The sequence below is a fragment of the Chionomys nivalis genome, chromosome 16 (genome assembly GCF_950005125.1).
Source record: "Chionomys nivalis chromosome 16, mChiNiv1.1, whole genome shotgun sequence".
NCBI classification, from domain to species: Eukaryota; Metazoa; Chordata; class Mammalia; order Rodentia; family Cricetidae; genus Chionomys; species Chionomys nivalis.
This window is the reverse complement of record NC_080101.1, coordinates 28,000,884-28,022,416: the sequence shown is the minus strand read 5'-3', so window position 1 is coordinate 28,022,416 and position 21,533 is coordinate 28,000,884. Positions and strand designations below refer to the sequence as shown.

Genomic DNA, 21,533 nt, shown 5'->3' with positions numbered 1-21,533 from the left:
TGACAATACAGTAGAGTGGGGTTAGCAGGAAACAGTCCCAGTCACCAGAGAGAGCCAGATGTGTGCCGAGTTGTGTTCCATTATTGACTTTAACCTTTTCCCATTCTTTATACCGATGGTGGAAACAGCATTTTCTCAGAAGCCAGAGCCCCAGTAGCTGAATGTTCTGGAAGGATTCCCAGAGAATATCAAGACTAGTAGACTCTCTCACTCCTAGACCTTTTCCCTCCCTCTGATCCACTTCTTGTTATACCCAGCCACACATAATTCCTGAAACCCTGTATTCCGGAGGACTCTAGAATTTCTTCATTGGCCCCAAACTAGAGTCTTTGTCTTGTTATACAAAGCTGAGTGGCTCCCATCTGGGGTCACTGGAACTAGGAAGTCTGTGGCGTTAAGAACAAAGTACCCCAGGGACAGAGATCCAAGGTTTCCAGTCTCATTGGTACCTGACGCACTATATGATCCTAATGTCACCCTGGACTGCTGGTGACTTGGTTAGTGGTGTACTGGGAATATTGGGTGACTGAGCAGTGACATCATCACGCTTCTGGTGTCCTGGTTGGTGATATCATACTAAGATTTTTGGATGATTTGGCAATGATGACACTAACCATTAGTAATGATGATGTTATATGAGGACCACTGGTGATTTGAGTAATAATGTTGACTTAATGGTTTCTAGATAAGATGATGATATCATGGGGTTGCTGGGGGTTGGAGCTGTGATGTCACACTGGGTATACATGAAAAGAGGAATCATGAGATCTCAGAGAGCCGTTGGGGTCAGGAAGGAGAGTCAAGAGGAAAGCCCAGTCAGATGAGGTTTTTCTCAGCTTTCTTGATATATTTTGGCAAAAGGATCCTTGAGCTAAAATTCACAAAACACATACTCTAACCAGGAGTAGGAACTGTGCTCTGTATCAAGGAGGACTCCCTTTTTGGGGGTGGGGGTTGGAGACAGGGTTTCTCTGTGTAGCCCTTGCTGTAGACCAGGCTGGCCTTGAACTTACAGAGATATTCCTGCCTCTGCCTTCCAAGTGCTAGGATTAAAAGCTAGGATTAAAGGACTCCTTTACTTGCAAGTAACAGAGATGTCTAAAGCCAGGAGGAGAATGCACAACTGAATCCCGGCATGCCTGTGCCCACCACACTGTGTGATTGCTTGCTCCTTGAGTACCTTATTCATGAAACCTGCTTCCCTCTGGGACGCCATTCCCTTTACCATGCTTGTCTGCCCTGTGCCTTACACGTTGTCTAATCTAGAACCTGGAGGTTTGTTTTGGCTTTGCCAAGAACCACCACTGTTGTGGCTGTCTCTGCCCCTTCCTCTGTCCTCTTCCAGGTAAAGGCCAAATTACCAGGCCTGGAGGGATGGCCCACCAGGTAAAGGTATTTGCCACCGAGCCTGACAAACTAAGCTTGATCCCTGGAACCCACCTTCCAGGGATCCTCTGTCCTCTGCCTTCCACACACTTGCCATGCATGTAAGTGCCACACACATGCAAATAAATAATTAAAAATCACTTCAGAGACCAGATTAACAGAGAAAGGTATGCCCAACTACTAAAAGGACACCATGTGACATGTGGCATGTATTATGTATGCAAGTAGACCATTTTTCCCCTCTGAGACTCAGTTTTTCCATGTATAAAGTTGGGAGGTCACGATTCCTGCGTGTTGCACCAGTGGTTCAGGAAACAGGGCAGAATTGCCTTCCATTCAGAGTTACTGAGCAGCCCAGGGCTCCCTCCCCACTTTTCCTGGCTTCACAGGTCATGAGCACTGCGCATGTCTACAGGAGCCGGGGCACCTGGAGTTTGTTCAGAGGAAGTAGCTAATCACCACGGCCTGTCAAGGGGCCAGGCTGTGTTCTGCTCTTGGCCTCACCTGCCGTTGTCAAGTCTCCCATTCTCCCTCTTACCTGTTCGTGTCACACCCTTTGCCAGTCTTGGCTAACATGGAGGACAGATTGGAATCAGAAGCCCCAGTGACTCACCTCTGGCTGGCGGCCAGCTGGAGGGCCCAGCAATGAGCTGTCTCTGACCTTGTAGGTTGATTCAGGAGTGACCGAGTGGGAGGTAGGGAGAGGAAGGTGCTCAGGGTCTGCCTGATGGACATAAGGGGCATCTCTTCCCTTGGAGAATAACCCTTGGGGACCACCTAGGAGCTCACAAAGGGAGGTACTGCCAGCTTCTCCCCACCAACTTCAAAGCAACCCCCTACTGTGACAGTGGCTTCAGGGTGTTATGGGGTATCTGCCAGAGAAGACTGCTTGGGCATGGGTTTAAGCCGATAGAAACTCTTCTTAGCTCGACTCCACTGGGTGCTCAGGGCCCAGTGTAGCATCAAGCCTTTTAAGCACAAAGCGGGAAGCTTTTAAACACAAAAACCATGTGCTGGGTTGACACTCTTCAGTTAACAGGAACAGTTAGTCAGAAGTGAGACTACAGAAGCCAAAAAGCAAGTTAGTACATTTAGAGCCTTTCCCAGAACTATGGACTAGGTCTTTGATGGATTAGGTCTTTGTTTTCATTTTGGCAGGTGGTGCTGTCTATGTGCTAAGTTTTATGGCCTGAATGGCTCTTCCATCATGGTGTCAGTTGTTCTAAGATCTGGGTCTGTTATAAGGAGACCATGAGGACCCAAGTTTGCTTCTCCTAAGACAGAAACATTTTCCTTCCTGTACCACCTCCTCCATGGCTCAGGCTGAACCCTAGAAGCCTTCACTGTCAATGTGGCTCCTCCTCGCATGCATGGCCTGCAAGGGACCCAGAGGGGGCTCCTGAGCAGAGCCTCAGAACAGCAAAGGAAGGTGGGCTTTTTCATAGGCCTGGCCTTTGCAGAATCTCCGGGGCGACAATACCTGGAATGTAGACGATAATAGCCGAGGTCATATCTTCAGCCCAGGGACTATGCGGGATGCCTTAGCAATAAGACAGAAAGACATGACTAACCCAAACTCGTCAAGTTGGCCGCAAGATAACAATTTCCTATCTCTCCCACACCACTGCACACCTCAGAACTGGATACTTAGCAGTTCATGGCCAGGCTCTGCAGTCATCAGGCTAGAGGAGAAAGCCCAGGAACAGGGAGAGTGCAAAGGTCACAGGCTGCCTAGGGTAGGATGTGCAAGATGGAGAGCCACACTGGACTGTCTTCTACCTTCCCGGCTCTGGCTCCCTCAGCTTGGGAAGGCTGGGAGGTCTGGATGCGAGGGCTGGGTCCGGGTGCTGCTCCATAGTTGCCTATCAGGAAAGTCACCACTCACCACGCGAGCAGGAGACGATGTGGGGTGGGTAGGAAAGAGGACCTCCGCTGAATGCTCCTTTGCTGATCTGATACCAAGATCTGCATCTGAGCCGAGTGGGTCATGTTTGTCTGGAGACTTCCAGATATTGGAGGTCTCTTAGAGCCGGGGCACAGCTGCTCTTGGGAGCTATGGGGTAAGATTATGAGGAGATGCTTCCGGGTGACTGCCATGGGCTGAGCACAGACAGCAGCAGGCCTTGGTTGCTCCGTCCTGCATGCTGAGCTGTAGACTGAAGCCTGGGTGTGCTCCTCCTCCTCCTCCTTTTTCCTTTCTCCTCTCCCCTTCTTCCTCCCTCTCCTTGCTCTTCCTCCCCGATCCTCTTTTTCTCCTATATCCCCCTCATCTTTCTCCTTCTTTGTCCTTTCTTCTTTCTTCTTCTTTAATTTTTGAGGCAGGGTCTAAACTAAGTTTCCCAGGCTGGCCTTCAACCTGCAGTCCTCCTGCCTCAGCCCTTAAGTGATGGGATCACAGGCCTACATCACCAGGCCTGGTTAGACAATAGCACAGTGGTTCAAGTTTAGGTCCTATCCTTGACTGGAGATTTGTGAGGAACACGTGCTTACCCCTAACCTGGATATCCAAATCCCTGCAGAGGGAACTCCACCTCCCCAAATCCACTCACATTCTTCAAACAGCGACGGTCTGAGCTTGCACCCCCGTTCTGTACCCTAGAGAGACTAGAGAGTGACTGTTGGTGATTGGACAGGTCACCTTTACCAGGGCCAAGTTCACACTTCCATGTCATAGTCATAGAATAAAGGCCAGAGGTGTCCCATCTCCCTCATAGGCACAGCCAGGTCGGGCCTACTCATCTGGTGGGGCGCCCGCATGGGGGCTCCCCTGGCAGAACGGACCGACCTTCATCTGCAGTGTCCCCTCTTCCCTGGGCAGATGACTTCATGAAACAGAGCAGGGGCATGCTGCTGCTCTACAGCATGAAGAACCCTAGCTTCCCGGAGTACATCTTCAGCAGTGAGAGTGGCATCATGTGTCTGGACATGCATGTAGACCACCCCTACCTGGTGGTCGTGGGCTACTACGATGGCAACGTGGCCATTTACAACCTCAAGAAACCTCATTCGCAGCCCTGCTTCCGCAGCACCTCCAAGTCGGGCAAGCACACGGACCCTGTATGGCAGGTCAGCCTGGGACCCAGTGGGAAGAGCATGTGGGCTTAGGAGCCGTGAACGAGGGGCCTTGGGGAGGAGACAACCACAAGCAAGGGACTGGGGAAGACAGGTATCTGGCCCAGGAGCTGGATACGAGAGGGGGCAGAGAAGGTCAAAGGTGAGACTCAGGAGTCCAAAGTTTTCTTTTAAAACTGGTGTCTACAAGGCGGACAGTGAAGGCTGATGAGAAGCCAAGGACAATGGCACTAGGTTTCGATCCTAATACATGAACTGGCTTTGTGGGAGCGTAGCCTGTTTGGATGCTCACCTTCCTGGACCTAGATAGAAGTGGGAGGACCTTGGTCTTCATGTAGAGCAGGGAATTTGGACTGCTCTTCAGTATCGAGAGGGAGGGGGAGTGGACTAGGGGGTGGGGATAGGGGGAGGGGAGCGGGGGGAGGGGGCAATATGTGGGAGGAGGGGGAGGGAAATGGGAAACGGGGAGCAGTTGGAAATTTTAAGTAAAAAAGAATAAAAAAAAAAAAACTGGTGTCTATGGGAGGCGCCTTTAATCCCAGCACCTGGGAGACAGAGGCAGGGAGATCTCTGGGTTTGAGACCAACCTGGTCTACAGAACGAGTTCCAGGAAGCCAGGGCTACACAGAGAAATGCTGTCTCAGGGAAAAGAAACAAAAAACAACAAAAAGAAACAAAACCAAAGAGCTGGGGTCTGCTGCCCTAAGTTCCAGTATGAAAACCATAGCTGTCTGCCACGACTCACCGGTCCATCGACTGCAGCAGCCACAGCTGGATGCCTCCAGGACTCTGGCTCAGATCCTTATCTACAAGGTTTCTGGACCCACAGGGGCCCTCATCTGCCACCCGAGCAAGACTTGGGGACGTCCCCAGAGAGAAATGTTATTGCATGCCCTCTCAGTGAGGCTGGGGAGTCAGGCAGTCTGGTCTTGAGCCTCTTTGCAGCAACCCTCTTCTCTAGCCAGGTTTAGCAAGGTAGGCGTGGCCTCTGACTCAGAGAGCAGGTCATCTCCACTGTGCCCCAAAGGTGCCCCCTCTCTTTAAACTGCGCACGGCTTTCATGGGTAGGTCTGGAATCTGAGGTTAGATTTCTGTCTCAAGTTGCCCCAAGCCTCCGGACTCTTCAGGCAATACTTAGGGCGCTGTCTTCCTCTGTTCTCCAGCCTATCTTTAGCCAGGTGTCTTGTGCTCACCTCTTTTGACCCCGAGTCCCTTGCCCCAAGCACTGGGTGCGCACTCTGGACAGGCCTGAGTGGAGAGTAGGCTTCTCAGGCCCCGGGGATACAGCACCCTCTCAGCTTCAACTTTTCCCCAGAACCTGGGGCACATGGTGTCAGAGAGGCAGCCCCTGGGCTACATACTTATCTCACTCTCTACAAAGAACAAAGTGGGGCCCAGAGGTTCTATACACCCAAAAGTCCACATCCCAATTCACTATCTCCACGCACATGGATGTCACCAAAGGCTTTAGAGCCCTGACTCTGCCCCCCCCCCCCGGCCTACACAGCCATAGCGGTGTAGAAGCGACCATAATTGACTTGGCCACGCCTCCCCTCCTCAAACCCAGGATTATAGAACTGATCCAGACCAAGCCGTCTGTTCCTCCCCTGCCATGCTCTCTAAATCAAATAGCAGGGTGGGAGTAGTCCCAGAATACCCAGTTTATCTAGACAGGATGGTCTGCTCTCCTCTGTCCTGCCAGGAAAACAGGGCAGCTACCTTTGTAAAATCTGGGGTCAGGCTACAGTCACGGCACGTAACGTGGACCCATCTGTCACTCATCTGTCCACTTCCTGTTTTCTTCTTTTTCGCTCATGGCCTCCGTCATTCATCCATTCACTAACTCCTCCCTGTTTGCTCCTTGGTTGCTGAGGATGCTTAAGAGTCTCTGGAGTTCTTGGTGAGAAATAACCACATTCTGACCAGGGCGGGGCAGACTTCTCAGTGCTCGGTAAGCGCGCAGAGGGAATGCTGTCCTCAGTGGGCACCAAAGGCAGGAGGCCAGACAGATCTTTCTAGGGTACCTAACCTCTGATCTGGATTTTTATTTTATTTTTTGAGACAGGGTTTCTCTGTGTGGTTCTGGCTGTCTTGGAACTCACTGTGTAGACCAACTTGTCCTTGAACTTACAGAGATCCTCCTGCCTCTGCCTCTGCCTCTGCCTCTGCCTCTGGAATGCTGAGATCAAAGGTGTCAGCCACCACACCTGACTCCTGATCTGGATCGAAAGGACATCACTGTGACAAAAGGAACCACTGTGCAATAATAAAGGGCTTTGAGTACAGTGGTCCACTGGGAAACAGTGTGTCATTCAGAACCAGAGCATGCGCAGGAAGAGAGGGACGGTCTGCAGAAAGGGCAGCCACCCAGCTGGGAGTGTGCTTAGCTTGGGCATCATAGATCAGCAGTTTCAAATGTAAGGTTAATACAAAAGTACAGTGTATCAAAAAAGATGACAGCGGACCAGCTCTGATAAAACCAGGGCCTTGCTTACTTAAGGGTCCCCTGTTGTCATTTTCTGCTGCCTCCTGCGGTACTTCCCAGGGGTCCTAAGACATCCTAAGAGCACAGTTTGACAATCACATCCGATCATCAGAGGACCGGGTGGAGATGCAACAGTCACCACAGTGCTTTGGAAAGGCTCTCTGGCTACAGCATGAGGTCTGAAGGCTGGGAGAGCGCAGAGTTCGTGGAGATGGAGATGCAGGCATAGGATGGGAAGCTGTTGGGGCAGGGGCATCAATAGAAGGAGCTGTTTAACTATGGGGAAAGGGAAGAATTGTATTGCCTGGGTTTGGGTGCCCAATAGGGCATCAGTAGATGTGGGAAACGACAGAGAGGAACGTTTGTGACCAGAGGTTAATAGAGAAGGCAGAGGGAAAGCTCCAGGAAGTGTGTTATTAAGAGCCAGGCTGGTTGAATGAGATACCCAAGAGCTAAGAACCGGGTCCTTAAAGGGGCTGTGCCGTGTGTCTGGACACGAGAGACTTCGTTAAGGACTTCAGTCAACAGTCTGGGGCATTCGGACCTGTTGGCCTTGGGAAGCCACAGGAGGCTGCAGAGCCTGGGTTTTCAGACTGTGTTCCTGTCTGTCCTATATAGCACAGGCTCCTTCCCCAGGCGGCCCCTGGGTGTCTGAGTCCTGATCAAACCCTACTGTGAAGCCTTAACTAGCAACCACTACGTACTGTACAGTTGTAGAAAGGGAACAGGAAGAAAGTATGAGCAGGGCTGGTCCCATGCTCAGTTGTGATCAGGTAAGGGGAAAAAGAAGAATTCAGGGCAGTGTTCCCATGCTGGTCCCTGGGGTCTCACTGATCCTCTGGACCCTGTTGGTAACCCTTTCCTCTAAGCTTTATTCCTTCCCTCTCATTTCCACTCTAGGAGAATGTGTGTGATCTGCACACACACACACACACTCACACGCACACACACGTGCACACACGCACAAGGCACACACATGCATACGCATACTCATGCACACACACTCACATGCACACAGGCACACACACTCACACACATGCACATACATGAGCACACACACGTGCAAATGTGCACAAGGCACACACATGTACATGCACACACACGCTCACACACGTGCACGCGCGCACAGGCACACACACGCACACTGGGTATGAGGCTGCTAAGTGGGGTGTGAAATACAATTTCCATGAGTGCTAGCGTCTGCTCATTAAACACTTCCCTTTGCAGCTCCCCTGCGCCTCTTACAGCCTGGCCTTTGACACTTTTGTCCCCTCCCCCCTTTAAAGGGACCATGTTTGCACAGAAGGGGAAGTGGTCTCAAGATCCATCCATATTGTGCCTTACAGCCTCCCAGTGAAAGCACAAAAGAACCCGCTACCCAGACAGGCCCAGGCAGGACTCAGCCTTGCCTCCTGCAGCAGCTCCAATCTGATTCACCAGGCCTCGGGGCTGGATGGAGAAAGACAACCCCCCCCCCAACAGCCATGGTGACAGCTGCGGTCGCAGGCAACAGCAGTTACAGGCAACAGGCCTAGGTTCTTGGCCTCCCTCTCTGGACCTCAGCTTGTGACAGAGGGAGGGGACTGGACAGGGGTCCCAGCATGGGGGGTCTGGAGGGAGTCAGAGGCTGGAAAGCTCTGGGCACCCAGCCCCACCCCGGCTTTCTGGGACTTGGCTTGGCCAAACCTCCACATCTGGCAGCAGAAACTTGATCCTCAAGCGTGTCATCTTCATAAGACAACAGCTCTGTCTCCAAAACACTTTCCCATATGTTTGCTTCCAGCCCTGAGAGGACGGGTGGGGCAGGGTAATTAACCCGGATTTGCAGATGGGGAAACGCAGCTCAAATCTGGGATTTGGGAGCAAAATTCTGGGAGCAGGAGCTGGTGTCAGATTGAAGGTGGGAACAAAGGGGACTCTTTCAAGAAAAAGGTCAAGCCTAGAAGAGGGGACTGACTCCTTCCCTCAGTCACGGAGCAGGGAACAGGCCCTGGTTTACAGCCCTCCTTCCTAGGATGATGGCAGTAGTGAGGATACTAACTAGCTAGAGACTTTGTTTGTTTTTGAGACAGGATCTTGCTCTTTATCCCAGGCTGGTCTAGAACTCATGATCCTCCTGTCTTCTGAATGCTGGGAGTCAATTCACACAGATGCTATGAAACTGAAGGTTTGGCCCCATTAGCCAGTATTTTTTGAACATTTACTATATCCAGTGTTCTGAAGATTTTACATACAAAAGATATTTTCTCACTTGTTATCATGACTTCCATTTTATAAGTGAAACACTAGTTGTGGGGCTCTGACTTTTCCAGGCCATGGCTGTGTGGGGAGATTAAACCAAGAACCAGGACTTCCCACAACCATACTGCTAAAACCACTACTGCCCAGAGCACATGTTAGGGCAATGCTCTGGCTGATACTGTGGCCCCGGGTTGGAAGAAGAGCTGGCTGAAATGAGATTGAGAGGTCTCATCATACAGATCTGGAAAATGGGCTCCCGGAACTTCTGAGCCCTAACTCAACACTCTAACAGAATTCCAAAACTTGTGGCTTGTGATGCTTCAGGTCAAATGGCAGAAGGACGACATGGACAACAACCTTAACTTCTTCTCTGTGTCATCTGATGGCAGGATTGTGTCATGGACCCTCGTAAAGGTGCCTGTTTCCCAGAAAGGGTCATGGAGGGGGGAGGTGGGAGGAGCTAATGGCAGAGCTCCTGAACCAACCCACCCCTCACCTCTCCCCATCCCTTTCGGACTGTAGAGCGAGCTGGTTCACATTGACGTCATCAAGCTGAAGGCGGAGGGCAGCACTACAGAAAGCCCTGAGGGGCTGCAACTGCACACTGTAGGTAGGAGCCCCAGCCCTCACCCCTCCAGCAGGACAAGACCATTGACCCCCCAGCACCTCAGGATCGGTGACAGTGGCCATTTACTTTCCTAACGCTCTCTCCTCATTTGTACTGGAGCCTAGACTGGCGGAGCCCAAAGAGCCCAATCTCATGGGCGGAGTCCTTGAGCACCCAGCACACACCCCTATTCAGGCAGGTCCTTTCCCTCGTGCAGACCCCGCCCCCGTTTATGCAGATCAGGTGCTGCTCTGCAGAGCCATCCCCGCTTAAGCAGATCTAAGCCCTGTTTACCCAGATCCCGGCCCTGTTTACTCAATTCCTACCCTGTTTATGCAGACTCCATCCCTGTTTGCACAGACCATGTCCCTGTTTGCAGACCCCCATCCCTGTTTACCATGACCCTGACCCTGTTTAACTCAATTCCTGCCTTGTTTACCCAGGCCCCAATTCTTGTCTGTAGAGTCCTAAAGGCCTAGGGCAAGCAAGCCCTCGGTCCAGTTTCTGCCTTCCTGGCCTGAGCCCAGCCCTCACAGCGGCCCAGTTCTATCTGTCCTACACTGAGCTGGGTGGCAGGTTCTCTCTGTGAACCAGGCTAAGTCTGTCCCCTACTCTTCCAAGGTTGTGGCACTGCCTTTGACTTCCACAAAGAGATCGACTATATGTTCCTGGTGGGCACAGAGGAGGGGAAAATCTACAAGGTGAGGCAGCATGCCCCATCAGCTCCTCACAGGGGCCTCCAGACCTAAGGCGGGCATAGAACACAACAAATCTTGTGCTGACACCATCTAGTGTTCACTGCTCTGAAGCCTTTGGTTGGGAGAAAAAGGCATTTCTTTTTTAAATGTTTTTAATTGTTACTTATTTGTGTGTGTGTGTTATGTGTATGCGCACATTCATGTCACACTGAGCATATGGTGGTCACAGGATAATTCTGTGGAGTTGGTGGGGCTCTAACTCCAGTCTTCAGGCTTAGTGCAAGCACTTTAGCCACTGAGTTGTCCTACAAGCTCTTTTTTGTTTGTTTGTTTGTTTTAACATTTATTTATTTGGTGGTGACATACAGGCGTGCCGCAGTACATAGATGGAGGTCAGCAGACAGCTTGTAGTCTTCCTGGGGTTGAACTCAGGTCATCAGGCTTAGCAGCAAGCACTTTACCTGCCAAGCCATCTCACCAGCTGAACAATGCATGCCTTGGTCCGCTCGGGTGGCAGGAAGAGGGGCTGAACTCGGGAAAGGTGACGGAGAATCTAGAGAGCATCTTGAGTCCATCTCTTTCCTTCTCCCCTAAGAGGCAGACATGAGAGTAGGGGCTTGGGGGAGCTAGAACATTCTGGAACATTGTGGGCAGACTTCCTGGAGGAGGTCTGAACTCGAGCTGGGCTTTGAAGGCCAGTTATCAAACAGATTCATCTCTGAGTATGAGGGGCAGAGCTGCTAGCAGGACACAACCTCACAGCCGGTGTTCTGCCGTGTCTCAGTGTTAGTAGGTGAACATCCCTCTGAACCTCCATCGTCCAGAAATAGCTTTGCTGTGAGCTTTTCTTAGGCTCAGAGACTCAGAATGTTAATTACAGACAGCCTCCCGGGAGCCCCAGAGGCCCAGCCCTAGTTGGTCTGAATGCAAAAGAGGTCCCCACCCCCTCTCCACCCCTCCCAGCGGCTGCGGGAGAGAGGCAGGAGAAGGAAGACTAGTCATTGTGTCTCCTGGAGGGAGGGAGAGAGGCTTGCTGGCCAGGACAAACACTGAACGGGAAATCAGGGGATCTGAGTCCGCTCCTGGGTCCACACCTGCTCTTGCCTGTACGAGGTGGTGGTGATGCTCACTGTGGCGTGGATGATGTCTGAGCTGCGGGGAATCCAAGGCTATGTCCACCAAGGTGCTCGCCTGGACAAAAGATTAGGCTGTACCACATCCTTGCCCTGGGTGTGAGACCCACTTTGCCTTGCAACAGAGAGGGAAGTCACTTTCTTCCTCAGTCACCTGCCTTCACCCTATAGGAGGGCTCCATGCCCAGCCTGAACCCCAGTCCTTTAAGTGTTTTGGGAATTCCAGAGTTTGGGAGATGATGCAGATGGATGATGGACAGCCGGGCTCAGGTGCTGGTCCTCTAGGGCTCCTAGGGAAAAAGGTTACAGTTGGCTTTGCTCTCACCGTTGAGCCCAGCTTTCCTGAATCATCCATCCCCTACCCTTCATAGTGCTCTAAATCCTACTCCAGCCAATTCTTGGACACCTATGATGCTCACAACATGGCAGTGGACGCTGTGATATGGAACCCATACCACACCAAGGTCTTTATGTCCTGCAGCTCTGACTGGACAGTGAAGATCTGGGACCACACCATCAAGTGAGAGACCTGCCTTGCCCTGCCCAGCCCCAGGGTCTCCCCTCAGCTCTGGCACTATGAACCCTCTGAGTTATGGGCTTGACCTTTTTGTCACTGCAGGACCCCCATGTTCATTTATGATCTGAACTCAGCTGTGGGTGACGTGGCCTGGGCACCATATTCTTCCACTGTGTTTGCTGCGGTCACCACGGATGGGAAGGTGAGTGGTTCTTCCTCACCCTGCAGAGCCACTATGGAGACCCGGAGGTGTCTCAGAGTCTCTAGAGAGCCTACTACATGCTACCCCAGGTCAGTAGGGGACAATGGGACATAGGACTATGTATTTTAAAGGGCAGGCTATGCAGGGAGGTGTGGAGGAATCCTTCATTACAGGGGGCCTCAAGGAAGGAAAAGAATGTGCACCTTGGGGAGCAAGCCCTCTGGAAAGCTGAGATGCCATCCAGAAGTTGTCTTCCTTGAGGTCCCGTGAGGGAGTTAGACGATGCCTAACTTCTGGGCCAGCCGCTGGTCTGTAAGGTGCCCAAGCTGGTCTGAGGAGCTTGAGTAGAGTGTGACAGACACTCGGAAGCCACCTTGGTAGGGACCTTCTTAGGTGCAGGCTTATTTTCTTTATGGAATTTGACAGAACCTGACGAGCACTTGCACCCAAGGAAAGAATCTAGCTATTAAGGCATCACCCTCATGACAGTCAGTGCCCATGAACATGTTACTAGGGCCAGCACGGTGCTCCGTTCCAGGCTAGGATCTGGCCTGATTTTATGAGCTCATGTTATAGTAAAGAAGAAGACAGAAAACAGGCACCAGCATTCTCACCATGTTAGAGCCAAGGACCAAAAGAGGGTGGTGCATGGATGCAAATGTTTGTAGCAGCGTTATTCATAACGGCCAAACAATGAAAGAAGCCGGTGTCCATCAAGTCATGAATAGCAAGCAAGGCAATGTCTATGCAAAAGGATCGTATTCAGCAGACAAGGAACATATGATAACATAGATGGGAATGAAAAGCTTATGCTAATCCAAACAGGCCAGACACAAAAGAACAAATATATGGTATGTCCAAAGTAGATTTTCCCTGTATGCCTCATCTGAAGAGATGTGTCTATAGAGATGCAGAGTGGATTTGTGTTTGCCTCAGAGGGGTTGAGGAAAAATGGGGAGTGACTGTTAATGAGTACAAAGTTTGCCTTGTGGGTGAAGAACACACTCTAAAATTGCTTATGATAATGGCTTGATAAGTGGATATGCCTAAAACCAAGAAGCGTATACTTTACGTAGGTTCAATGGATGAGACTTATAGAATGTAAATTATTATCTCAATAAAGCTGTTATATTGAACAGAGAAAGCCAGGCTTGGTACTTCATGCCTATGCCTATAATTCCAGCATGCAGAAGGTAGAAGCCAGAGATCAAAAGTTTGAAGCCGGTCTGCATGACATAGCAAGTGCCAGCAGGCCAGACTGAGCTATATAGTAGGACCCTGGGGTGGCAGTGGGAGCCAGGTAGTTTCTTAGGAAAGGCTTCTTTGGTGAGGCAAAACTCATACTGGAAGCTGAATGGCAAGTACTAGTCTTGAACCTTTATTTATTTATTTATTTGGAGATGGCATCGCTCTATTATGTAGTTCTGCCTGTCCTCTTATGTAGACCAGGCTGACCTCCAACTCAGAGATCCACCTGTCTCTGCCTCCTGAGTGCTGGGATTAAAGGCGTGTGTCACCATGCCCTCCCCGTAGGAGCAGCATTCTGAAGATGAGGCGGGGAAGCTGTGCACACTGAGGCTCCAGGGAGACTGGGAGAAATCGTTTTAAAGGGAAGTTAGGGTACTGCATGGAGCACAGACTGTAGCTGGGCAAGAGCAGAAGCAGGGACACTGGGAGCTGTCACAGCAGGGGCTGATAGCGATTCGGACTCCCGGTGAGGCAAAGATAATATCAAACATTACTGGGCACTTAGGCATCAAAGTCTGAGCACTCTGTATTTATTAGCTGGGATAAACCCTGGGCTCTGTCACTTACAAGCAAGTTAGCCTCCAATAGCTTCCAAATCCTCATTTATAAAATCGGGATAGTAACAGAACCGCCATATGGAGTGGTTGTGAGGGGTATAATTAGATGATCCAACCTTGTAACACTCCTGCCCAGAGCCTGGAACATGGTAAGTTTATTAGACTGGATAAATGGTAGCTGCCATTACAGGTTCTTTTTACAAAGCTTCGGGTTTCTTTGTGGTATTTTTATACATACATGACATTATAGTTTGTTCTATCTTCTTCCCTCACTGTCCTCTCCATCCCTCTGACTCCCCCTTCCCTGCTCCCTTTGTCCCCTCTAACAGTCTACCCCTGCTTTCATGTCACCCCCATAGCTGCTATTAATATTTAGTCTGCATAGACTTAAGGTTTCTAATCTTTTTCATCCTCGCTCCCTCATCATGGAAAGAAAGGTAACTGACATGAAGCCCCCCCCCCCCGCTGTCTCCAGCACAGCCTGCTGTGGGGTTCCCAGAAAGCCCAAGGTGGGAGACCAGGACCTCCTTTACGTGACTGGTGACACTAACCTCTCCGCAGGCCCATGTGTTTGACTTAGCTGTCAACAAGTACGAGGCCATCTGCAACCAGCCCGTGGTGGCCAAGAAGAAGAACAAGATCACCCACGTGCAGTTCAATCCCATCCACCCCATCATAATCGTGGGTGATGACCGTGGGCACATCACTTGTCTCAAGCTCTCTCCTAACTTGCGAAAGATGCCGAAGGTATGGACTCTGGGAGTCTGGCTGCCATCAAGAGATAGGGGGTGGGTTGGAGCAATGGCTCAGTCAGTGGTTGGGAACACCGACTGCTCTTCCAGAGGACTTGGGTTCAATTCCCAGCACTCATGGAGGCTCACAACCAGTTCCAGGGGATCTGATGCCCTCTTCTGACCTCTGAGGGCACTGCTTACATGTGATGTTCAGAAAAAAAAAATACCCACAAGAGATAGGGGGTGATAAGGAGGATCAGAGGCCATCCCAAGTTTCTGGAACGAAGGGGGGTGATAGGGAGGATCAGAGGCCACCCCAAGTTTCAGGAACGAAGGCTTAAGGTAAGGATAGTGCCACTGCCTGAATGGAGAGGCTGGGAAAAGGGTTTGTGAAGTAAGAAATCAGTTTGACCTGTTGCGTGTGAGTTTCCTGGAGGGCTGGGGGCATGATTTCCAAGGGGCAAGTGGGCTTGGAACATGGGGGAGGCAGGCATCATTGGCTTATTGGAAGTGCAGGATGTTGTGGGTATGACAGGTCACCAGGAGAGGGACTCAAGGCTTAGCTGAAGCATCATTGCTGGGCTTAGAGTTTCAGCTCCAGTGATCCCTGAACTGGGAGCCAGGAGTCTACCCAGGGAAGGAGGAAATGAGCCATGAGCAGGGTAACTAGGTCAGCAGCGATGCAGGCCTCCTTCTGAGTTCTGGATTCTGTTCCTTGGGTCTTTAATGATGAGAAGACCCAGCCCAAGGACCCCAAATGTATGACACAAAGCCCAGAGCAATGACTTCAAATCTATACCTGAGCCCAAATTCAGATTTAAGGCTCAGGCCTCACAGTGCAGGCGTTAGAATCCAGAGCCTCGGGACCCAACAAAAAAATAAAACAGAACGCATTTGTATGTGAAAGCAGAAATGACTCTTTGCTCTCTGCCCAGCTTTGGGCCAGGGTCAGGGTCGGCCAAGTAGCCCTGACCATTGAACCTCCAGGGTATAATCTGAGGCATATATTGCAGTTTGGGGCAGGGTCTGGGGCTGTCTTGTTCAGCTACTGTCTTCTTCCCCAAGTGTTCCTACCCAGCTAGGCACTGTGCACCATCCTTTGGATACTGGCATAGACTATTCCCCACCATGGCCAGGGAGGCATGGGCTGGAAGTATGGACGCCCGTAATTGTAGCCAGCTGGGGGAGGGGGTGGACTTGGCTATAAATACTCAGAAGGCTGCTAAGCGCCTGCAGCTGTGGCCCGCAGGCTGCGGTGGGCTCTGGGGGTTGGGGGAAGTCAGGCATGGTCTAAATCTCTTTGCTGAGCCCAACTCCTTGGCCTCCAGAGGGAGAAAGGAGGCAGCAATGTTTGTGGAACAGATAAAATCTGTTCTTAATTTAATGAGGGGCAGGCTTAAGATGGCAGAGCTGGACAGCCCCCGGGAGGATGATGGCCACCCTTTAGGAGAGGGCACAGCCCTGACACCGTGAGCATGGTAGATATGAAGGAACGCTACCCAGTTGATCCTGGGGAGCAAGATTTATCATGGTTCCATCTCCTCACAACAGGGGTCAGTTGTGACTGAGGGAGCGAAACTCTGACTCAGGAAACCTAAATCACCCAGGATCTGAGCAAGGACAGCGGGGGCTAGCACTTGGGAGGATTAGAAGTTCCTGTGAGGTGACCCTGTCAGCACTCAAGTGATTCATACAAAAGGAAGTCCCCTGGGCATCCCTCCTGCCCTTGCCATCATAGGTCAAGAGCTGCCTTTCGTTTCCTCCTGTATGGTTGGGAAAGCGAGGCTCAGGAAGGAACTTGTCCAGTCTTGGGGGACTAATGACAGCAATGGAACTAAAAATCAGGTTCCTTAAATACCAAAGGATGGAGTAAGACTGAGAAACAGTTTAATTATGGAGAGAGAATGGGAAGATAGAAAAGACAACCATCCTGTGCCTCCCCCAAGCAAAGCAGTGAGCCACACCAGACTGCACGCCAGGGGCTGCGGGAACAGACCTGGGAGCAGGTGTGGCGGTCAAGGCCAGAGGAAACTGGAGCTCTGCAGAGTAGCTGCAGCTAGATGGGGCCAGGAAGGAGCCCACTGGCTCTCAGGCTCCCTTGACCTTACATCCCCAGCAGGTGTGGCTGGGCAGGTGCCAGGAAACAGTGGGCACAGGTGGCAGAGAAGAAAGGGAAGGCAGGAGGGAAGACAGCTGCCCAGACTGTCTGGGCACAGTCCACATCCCACTGTCTGGATGGCAGGGAGAATGTGACCGATGTGGCCTGCTAGAGAATTTTCAAGCCTGTGGGCCAAACATACCTGTGCCCAAACTCCATTTTCTCGGGGCCCAACTTAGAAGTGGAAGCACTGGAAGGCTTGCAGGTGGGACCAAGGGTCAGATACTCGGGACCTGAGAGACAGTCCCCACCACATGGGGTCGCATGGAAAACTGTCTGCTCCAGTGCTTTCCCCAACCCTGGGTACATGACACATCAGGTCTAGCTTCGAGTGGCACCCTCCGCGAGCTGATGAGGACACCTGTGGCCTAGTCCTTGCCTCCCTCTCCTGCGGCAAGCATCTATCTCCTCTTCGCAGGGCTGAGCCTGGGTGGTCCTAATGAAAAGCTCTCCCCGGAGCCTACAGCTCTCCCTGGCCGACTTCTGAGAATCTGGGGATAAAAATGCTGTTTCCCACTCCTGCCGGCACGGAGCCCCGGCTGAGCCTTGGAGCTAGAGTTGGAATCCTCCTCCCAGGCCCTCCAATGAGGCTCCGAGTCACCTGACCTGAGCAGGGGAAGGACTGAGTGCCAGCAGCAGGAATCCAATATTTACTGGGCAGGGGAGAGTCAGGGAATAGCTAGGGCAGGCTGGGTAGAGGAGCCAGGGTGGCACCTAAGAAGAGGCCTTAGGTGCAGCCGGTCCTTCACCATCCCCACGGTTATCTCCCTCTCCCAGGAAAAGAAGGGGCAGGAGGTGCAGAAGGGACCAGCTGTGGAGATCGCAAAACTGGACAAACTGCTAAACCTCGTGAGGGAAGTAAAAACCAAAGCCTGAGAGACTGGTCCCAGACCCTGCCCTGCTCTTTAAATCCAATATGTCCAGCCCTTTGCCTGGGTACCAGGGTGCCTAAGCACCAGGGATGCTTAAGTACCTCACTTTGGTCAAGTCCCAGTATTTGCTTTCCTCGGTCTACTTCTTAAGATCACAGCACCTTTTCCCATGACTTGACCCTCAACCTCCATTGCACTCCCTTTACACAAATAAACCTGTTTGAAAACTCACCTCGTCCCTTTGATTTTTTTCTATCACACAGCCCCCAAGAAGAGGAGAAGTCTCAGAGTAAGCCATAGTTCCATTTATTATCCAACAAACAGTGGGAGGACCAGAGAAGGGGCCCAGCCCGGACACCCTCCCATTATTGCCATGGGTTCCAGTTTGCTTCCCCAACCTAGAGAGCCCAGAGGCGCTGAGCTTAGGGAGGTAAACAGCCCTTGGCCCTTGGGATGGAGTAGAGTCCAGAAGGCCCTGGCCCTAGCACCAACTCCTAACCCCCCACTCCAGGTCTGTCTCTGAAGGGCTACTCAAGGCTTTCTTTGAGTCAGGCTGGCTACAGTCTAGGCTGCTGGGTCCAGCTTCAAATAGACTAGACTCTAAATTCTGGACCCCAGACTGGCTGAACTGGATCAGATGCCACACTCTGACTCTGGTACACTCAGGTTCAGGACTCCAGGGTAGGCCAGGTGCCTTCAGGGCTGCAGCAGGTAGCTGCCTTCATGGCTAGGCTTCTGGGGGGGTGGTGCCTTCTCAGGACAGGGGCCAGGGCTGGAGTTGGGACTGGATTCTGAGAGAGAATCGACGTCAGTAGAACGAGAGTGGCAGGCCCAGCAGAGAATGACCCAAAGCAGTAGCAGCAAGAAGCCTACAAGGCCGTTGCAGACGATGGCGATGAGGGCCCCCTGGGAGATGGCTGCCCCCATGACAGGCAGCACCCTCAGGCCAGCGCAGATTGCAGAGCTGCCTCAACGGCAAGGCCCATGCCGAGGCACAACTCTGGTATGGCCGACGTTCCAAGGAGGCTGTCCTGTCCACACACAATGATTCCTGGGCAGCGGAGATGCCCACATGCAGTCCAGAGCCTGGGGAAGTACAGAGGAAAATAGAGGGAGGTGAGGAGGGAGAAGTGGGCAGAAGCCTAAGGGGACAGCTCCCCTCTCCCACCTCTGGCCTCTCAGGCAGAGGGCACTGAGTCCCAGCAGGCTCAAGTACCTCCATCCTCGGGCCTGGCTCCGAGCACCTGGTGCTGTGGCACGGCCATCCTCGGGAACTGGTGGGTATAGCCTAGCCCTGCCCACCAAGCCTCTAGCTTTCAGACTTGCTGTTGGTGGGCGGGACGGAGATGGCCCAAGGCCCAGGAGGAGGAGGATTATGACCATCATTGTAGAGGCTAGGGCATCCTCTCTTTCCCAAGGCTGCAGTAAGCCAGTCCAGGAAACCTGCAGAGGTGCCAGCTCACACAGAATGGAACTTTGTGGAGGCCCTGGCAGGAATGTGTGGGTCTTGTATATCCAGGGCTGTGTGCCGAGGTGTGCCTTTCCCTGGAACTTTGCCTCCCTGGGTCAGGTGTGTGTGTCTGAACGTTACACCTTCCTGCCTCTCTGTCCCTTGCTGGATCTGCATCCTTGTCCCTCCATACCTACCTCTGTGAAAGTGTGTGGCTGTCTGTCTCTGTGTCCCTATCTCAGAGTGTTTTGAGTGTTTCATGTGTGTGTCTCATTTCTCCACCAGTCTGTCTCTGTGAATCTCTCTTTTCACGACTCTATGTCCCTCTGCCCTCTGCCCTTTCTCCATGGGGTCGGCATCTGTGGTTCTGTGCGTCTCGCATGTGTCTCTGTCTTTGTCTATCTCTCCTCCAAGCTATGTCTCTTGTCTCCGTGTGGGTCACTGTCTCTTCACCTCCGTTCAGGATCTCTGTATCTCGACCCCCTGCCCGTAGGGGAGCACCCCCCCCTCCCTTACCTGAGTTAAGCCCGGTGCGCGCCCGCGGGAGGGTCCGGGGCAGCGGGATGCTCAGCGCCGACTGAGGCTCGAAAGCCTGCGGGCGGGGGGCGGTGGGAGGCGGGCAGGGGCGACGTCCACTCCCCGAGCCCTCCCCCTGGGCCGCGCAGCCTCCGCCGGCCGCTCCCGCCGGGGCGCGACCGGGCCGGCCTCTGCCGCGGGCGGTCTGCGGAGATCGGGCACCTCCTCCCCCTGGGGCGGCGCCTCCTCCGCGGCCGGGGCCGCTAGCTCGCTCGCTCGGCGGCGCTCGGGCGGCGGCAGCTGGAGCGTAGAGGAGTTCGGCTGGGCTCGGCTGAGTTCGGCTGGGTTCGACTGGGCTCGGCTACGGCGGGAGGGAGTCGGCTGAGCTCGGCGGAGCTCGGCGGGCAGCAAAAACAGTGAAGAGCCCCGCCTCGTGAGTGGCCAGCGGCCTGCGGCCCTTCGGGGGCGGGGCACCGCTGTGCCGCTGCCGCCATTCAATTGGCTGGTCGGGCCAAATTCCCGCACCATTGGTTGTGCTCTGGGGTGGGACACGACTGTCCTGGTGCAGGAGAGAAGGAGGGAGGGGCGGAGGGGGGTGGCGAGAGTGGTGGTGGGGGGGGGATGAAGGGGCCACTTTGTTTTGATTCATCCCTTGAGGGTGGAGGGCCAGGCTCACCTTTTTGCAGCGATTTCTTGCACCTTCCACACCTGGAATGCACCCCAGGCGTCCACCCCTCCATATCTGGGAGAAGTCTGTCCCTGTTATCTGGAAAATGTCCACGCGTCTCCACACCTGACCCTCCTCACCCCTTATCTTCCTACACCGCCACTCCGCATCATCTCCTATAGATTGCCCCTTGTCCTAAGAACAGTGTGATCTCTGGCAACACAAGACCTTTGTTGCGTTTTACGGATTTCTCACCCAGTGTTGGTCAGGAGCTTGTGCTTTGCTTGCTGGAGAGACACCTGAAGAATGGCTCAGCTCTAGTTGAACTAGATCCGCGCTTGGTGGATGCCTGCCTCTTCGTCCTGATAGCTCTCCTGAGACCAAAGCAGTTTGGACAGGAGCGGTCAAGCAGGCCTCCCTCTCCCTGACCCTCACAAGGCAGTGATGTTTTAACCTAAGGTTTTGGACTCATGCATGCCACTGAGCTACATTCCGAGCCCTCCAGTGATTCCTAAGTGTTCTTGTCTGAGCCCTCTTGCCTCACGTACAATATTGTCCACCGACAATCAGTTTTTAAATATTCATTTTATTTATTATGTATACAATATTCTGCCTGTAGGCCAGAAGAGGGCACCAGACCTCATTACAGATGGTTGTGACCCACCACGTGGTTGCTGGGATTTGAACTCAGGACCTTTGGGAGAGCAGGCAATGCTCTTAACCCCTGAGCCATCTCTCCAGCCCCCCAACAATCAGTTTTATCATGGTGACTCTCACTGCCGCGTACTCGGCCTTAACTTCTCTGTGGAATACTACGCTCACAGCAAAATGTCTATTGGAGTCGCGGTGGTGTTGGTTCACAGCTCCACTTTCTAACTTTGTGACGTTGGGCAAATTTCTTGACTCCTAACAAGGGCTTTCTTCTCTACAAGATGGTTATAATAATAGTATTTCTCGGATTTCTCATTAATACCACACCAACTGCAAGAG

At 52.5% G+C, this 21,533-nt stretch overlaps 2 protein-coding genes across 2 annotated transcripts in view; one reads left to right on the top strand and one right to left on the bottom strand.

Moving 5' to 3' along the window:
* Window positions 1–18,072, top strand: part of Dnai1 (dynein axonemal intermediate chain 1) — a 68,630-nt gene extending 50,558 nt beyond the window's left edge. Inside the window, exons 13-20 of the mRNA XM_057790879.1 lie at window positions 4,205–4,452; window positions 9,509–9,598; window positions 9,707–9,794; window positions 10,413–10,492; window positions 11,994–12,142; window positions 12,242–12,341; window positions 14,708–14,893; window positions 17,816–18,072. Of these exons, the coding sequence (XP_057646862.1) occupies window positions 4,205–4,452; window positions 9,509–9,598; window positions 9,707–9,794; window positions 10,413–10,492; window positions 11,994–12,142; window positions 12,242–12,341; window positions 14,708–14,893; window positions 17,816–17,914 (1,040 nt within the window). The 3' untranslated portion in view covers window positions 17,915–18,072. The remainder of the gene's footprint in view (window positions 1–4,204; window positions 4,453–9,508; window positions 9,599–9,706; window positions 9,795–10,412; window positions 10,493–11,993; window positions 12,143–12,241; window positions 12,342–14,707; window positions 14,894–17,815) is intronic.
* Window positions 18,073–18,211: 139 nt separating this feature from the next.
* Window positions 18,212–20,281, bottom strand: Enho (energy homeostasis associated). Its single transcript, XM_057790917.1, has 2 exons — window positions 19,877–20,281; window positions 18,212–18,996 (listed from the first exon to the last, which is right to left on the bottom strand). The coding sequence occupies exon 2, from the start codon at window positions 18,835–18,837 to the stop codon at window positions 18,607–18,609; it is 231 nt and encodes a 76-aa protein (XP_057646900.1). The 5' UTR covers window positions 18,838–18,996; window positions 19,877–20,281; the 3' UTR covers window positions 18,212–18,606.
* Between the last annotated feature and the right edge of the window lie 1,252 nt (window positions 20,282–21,533).

What these genes read in the sequence shown, in the direction of transcription:
- Enho (XM_057790917.1), bottom strand. Translation starts at nt 18,837, where the DNA reads ATGGGGGCAGCCATCTCCCAGGGGGCCCTCATCGCCATCGTCTGCAAC.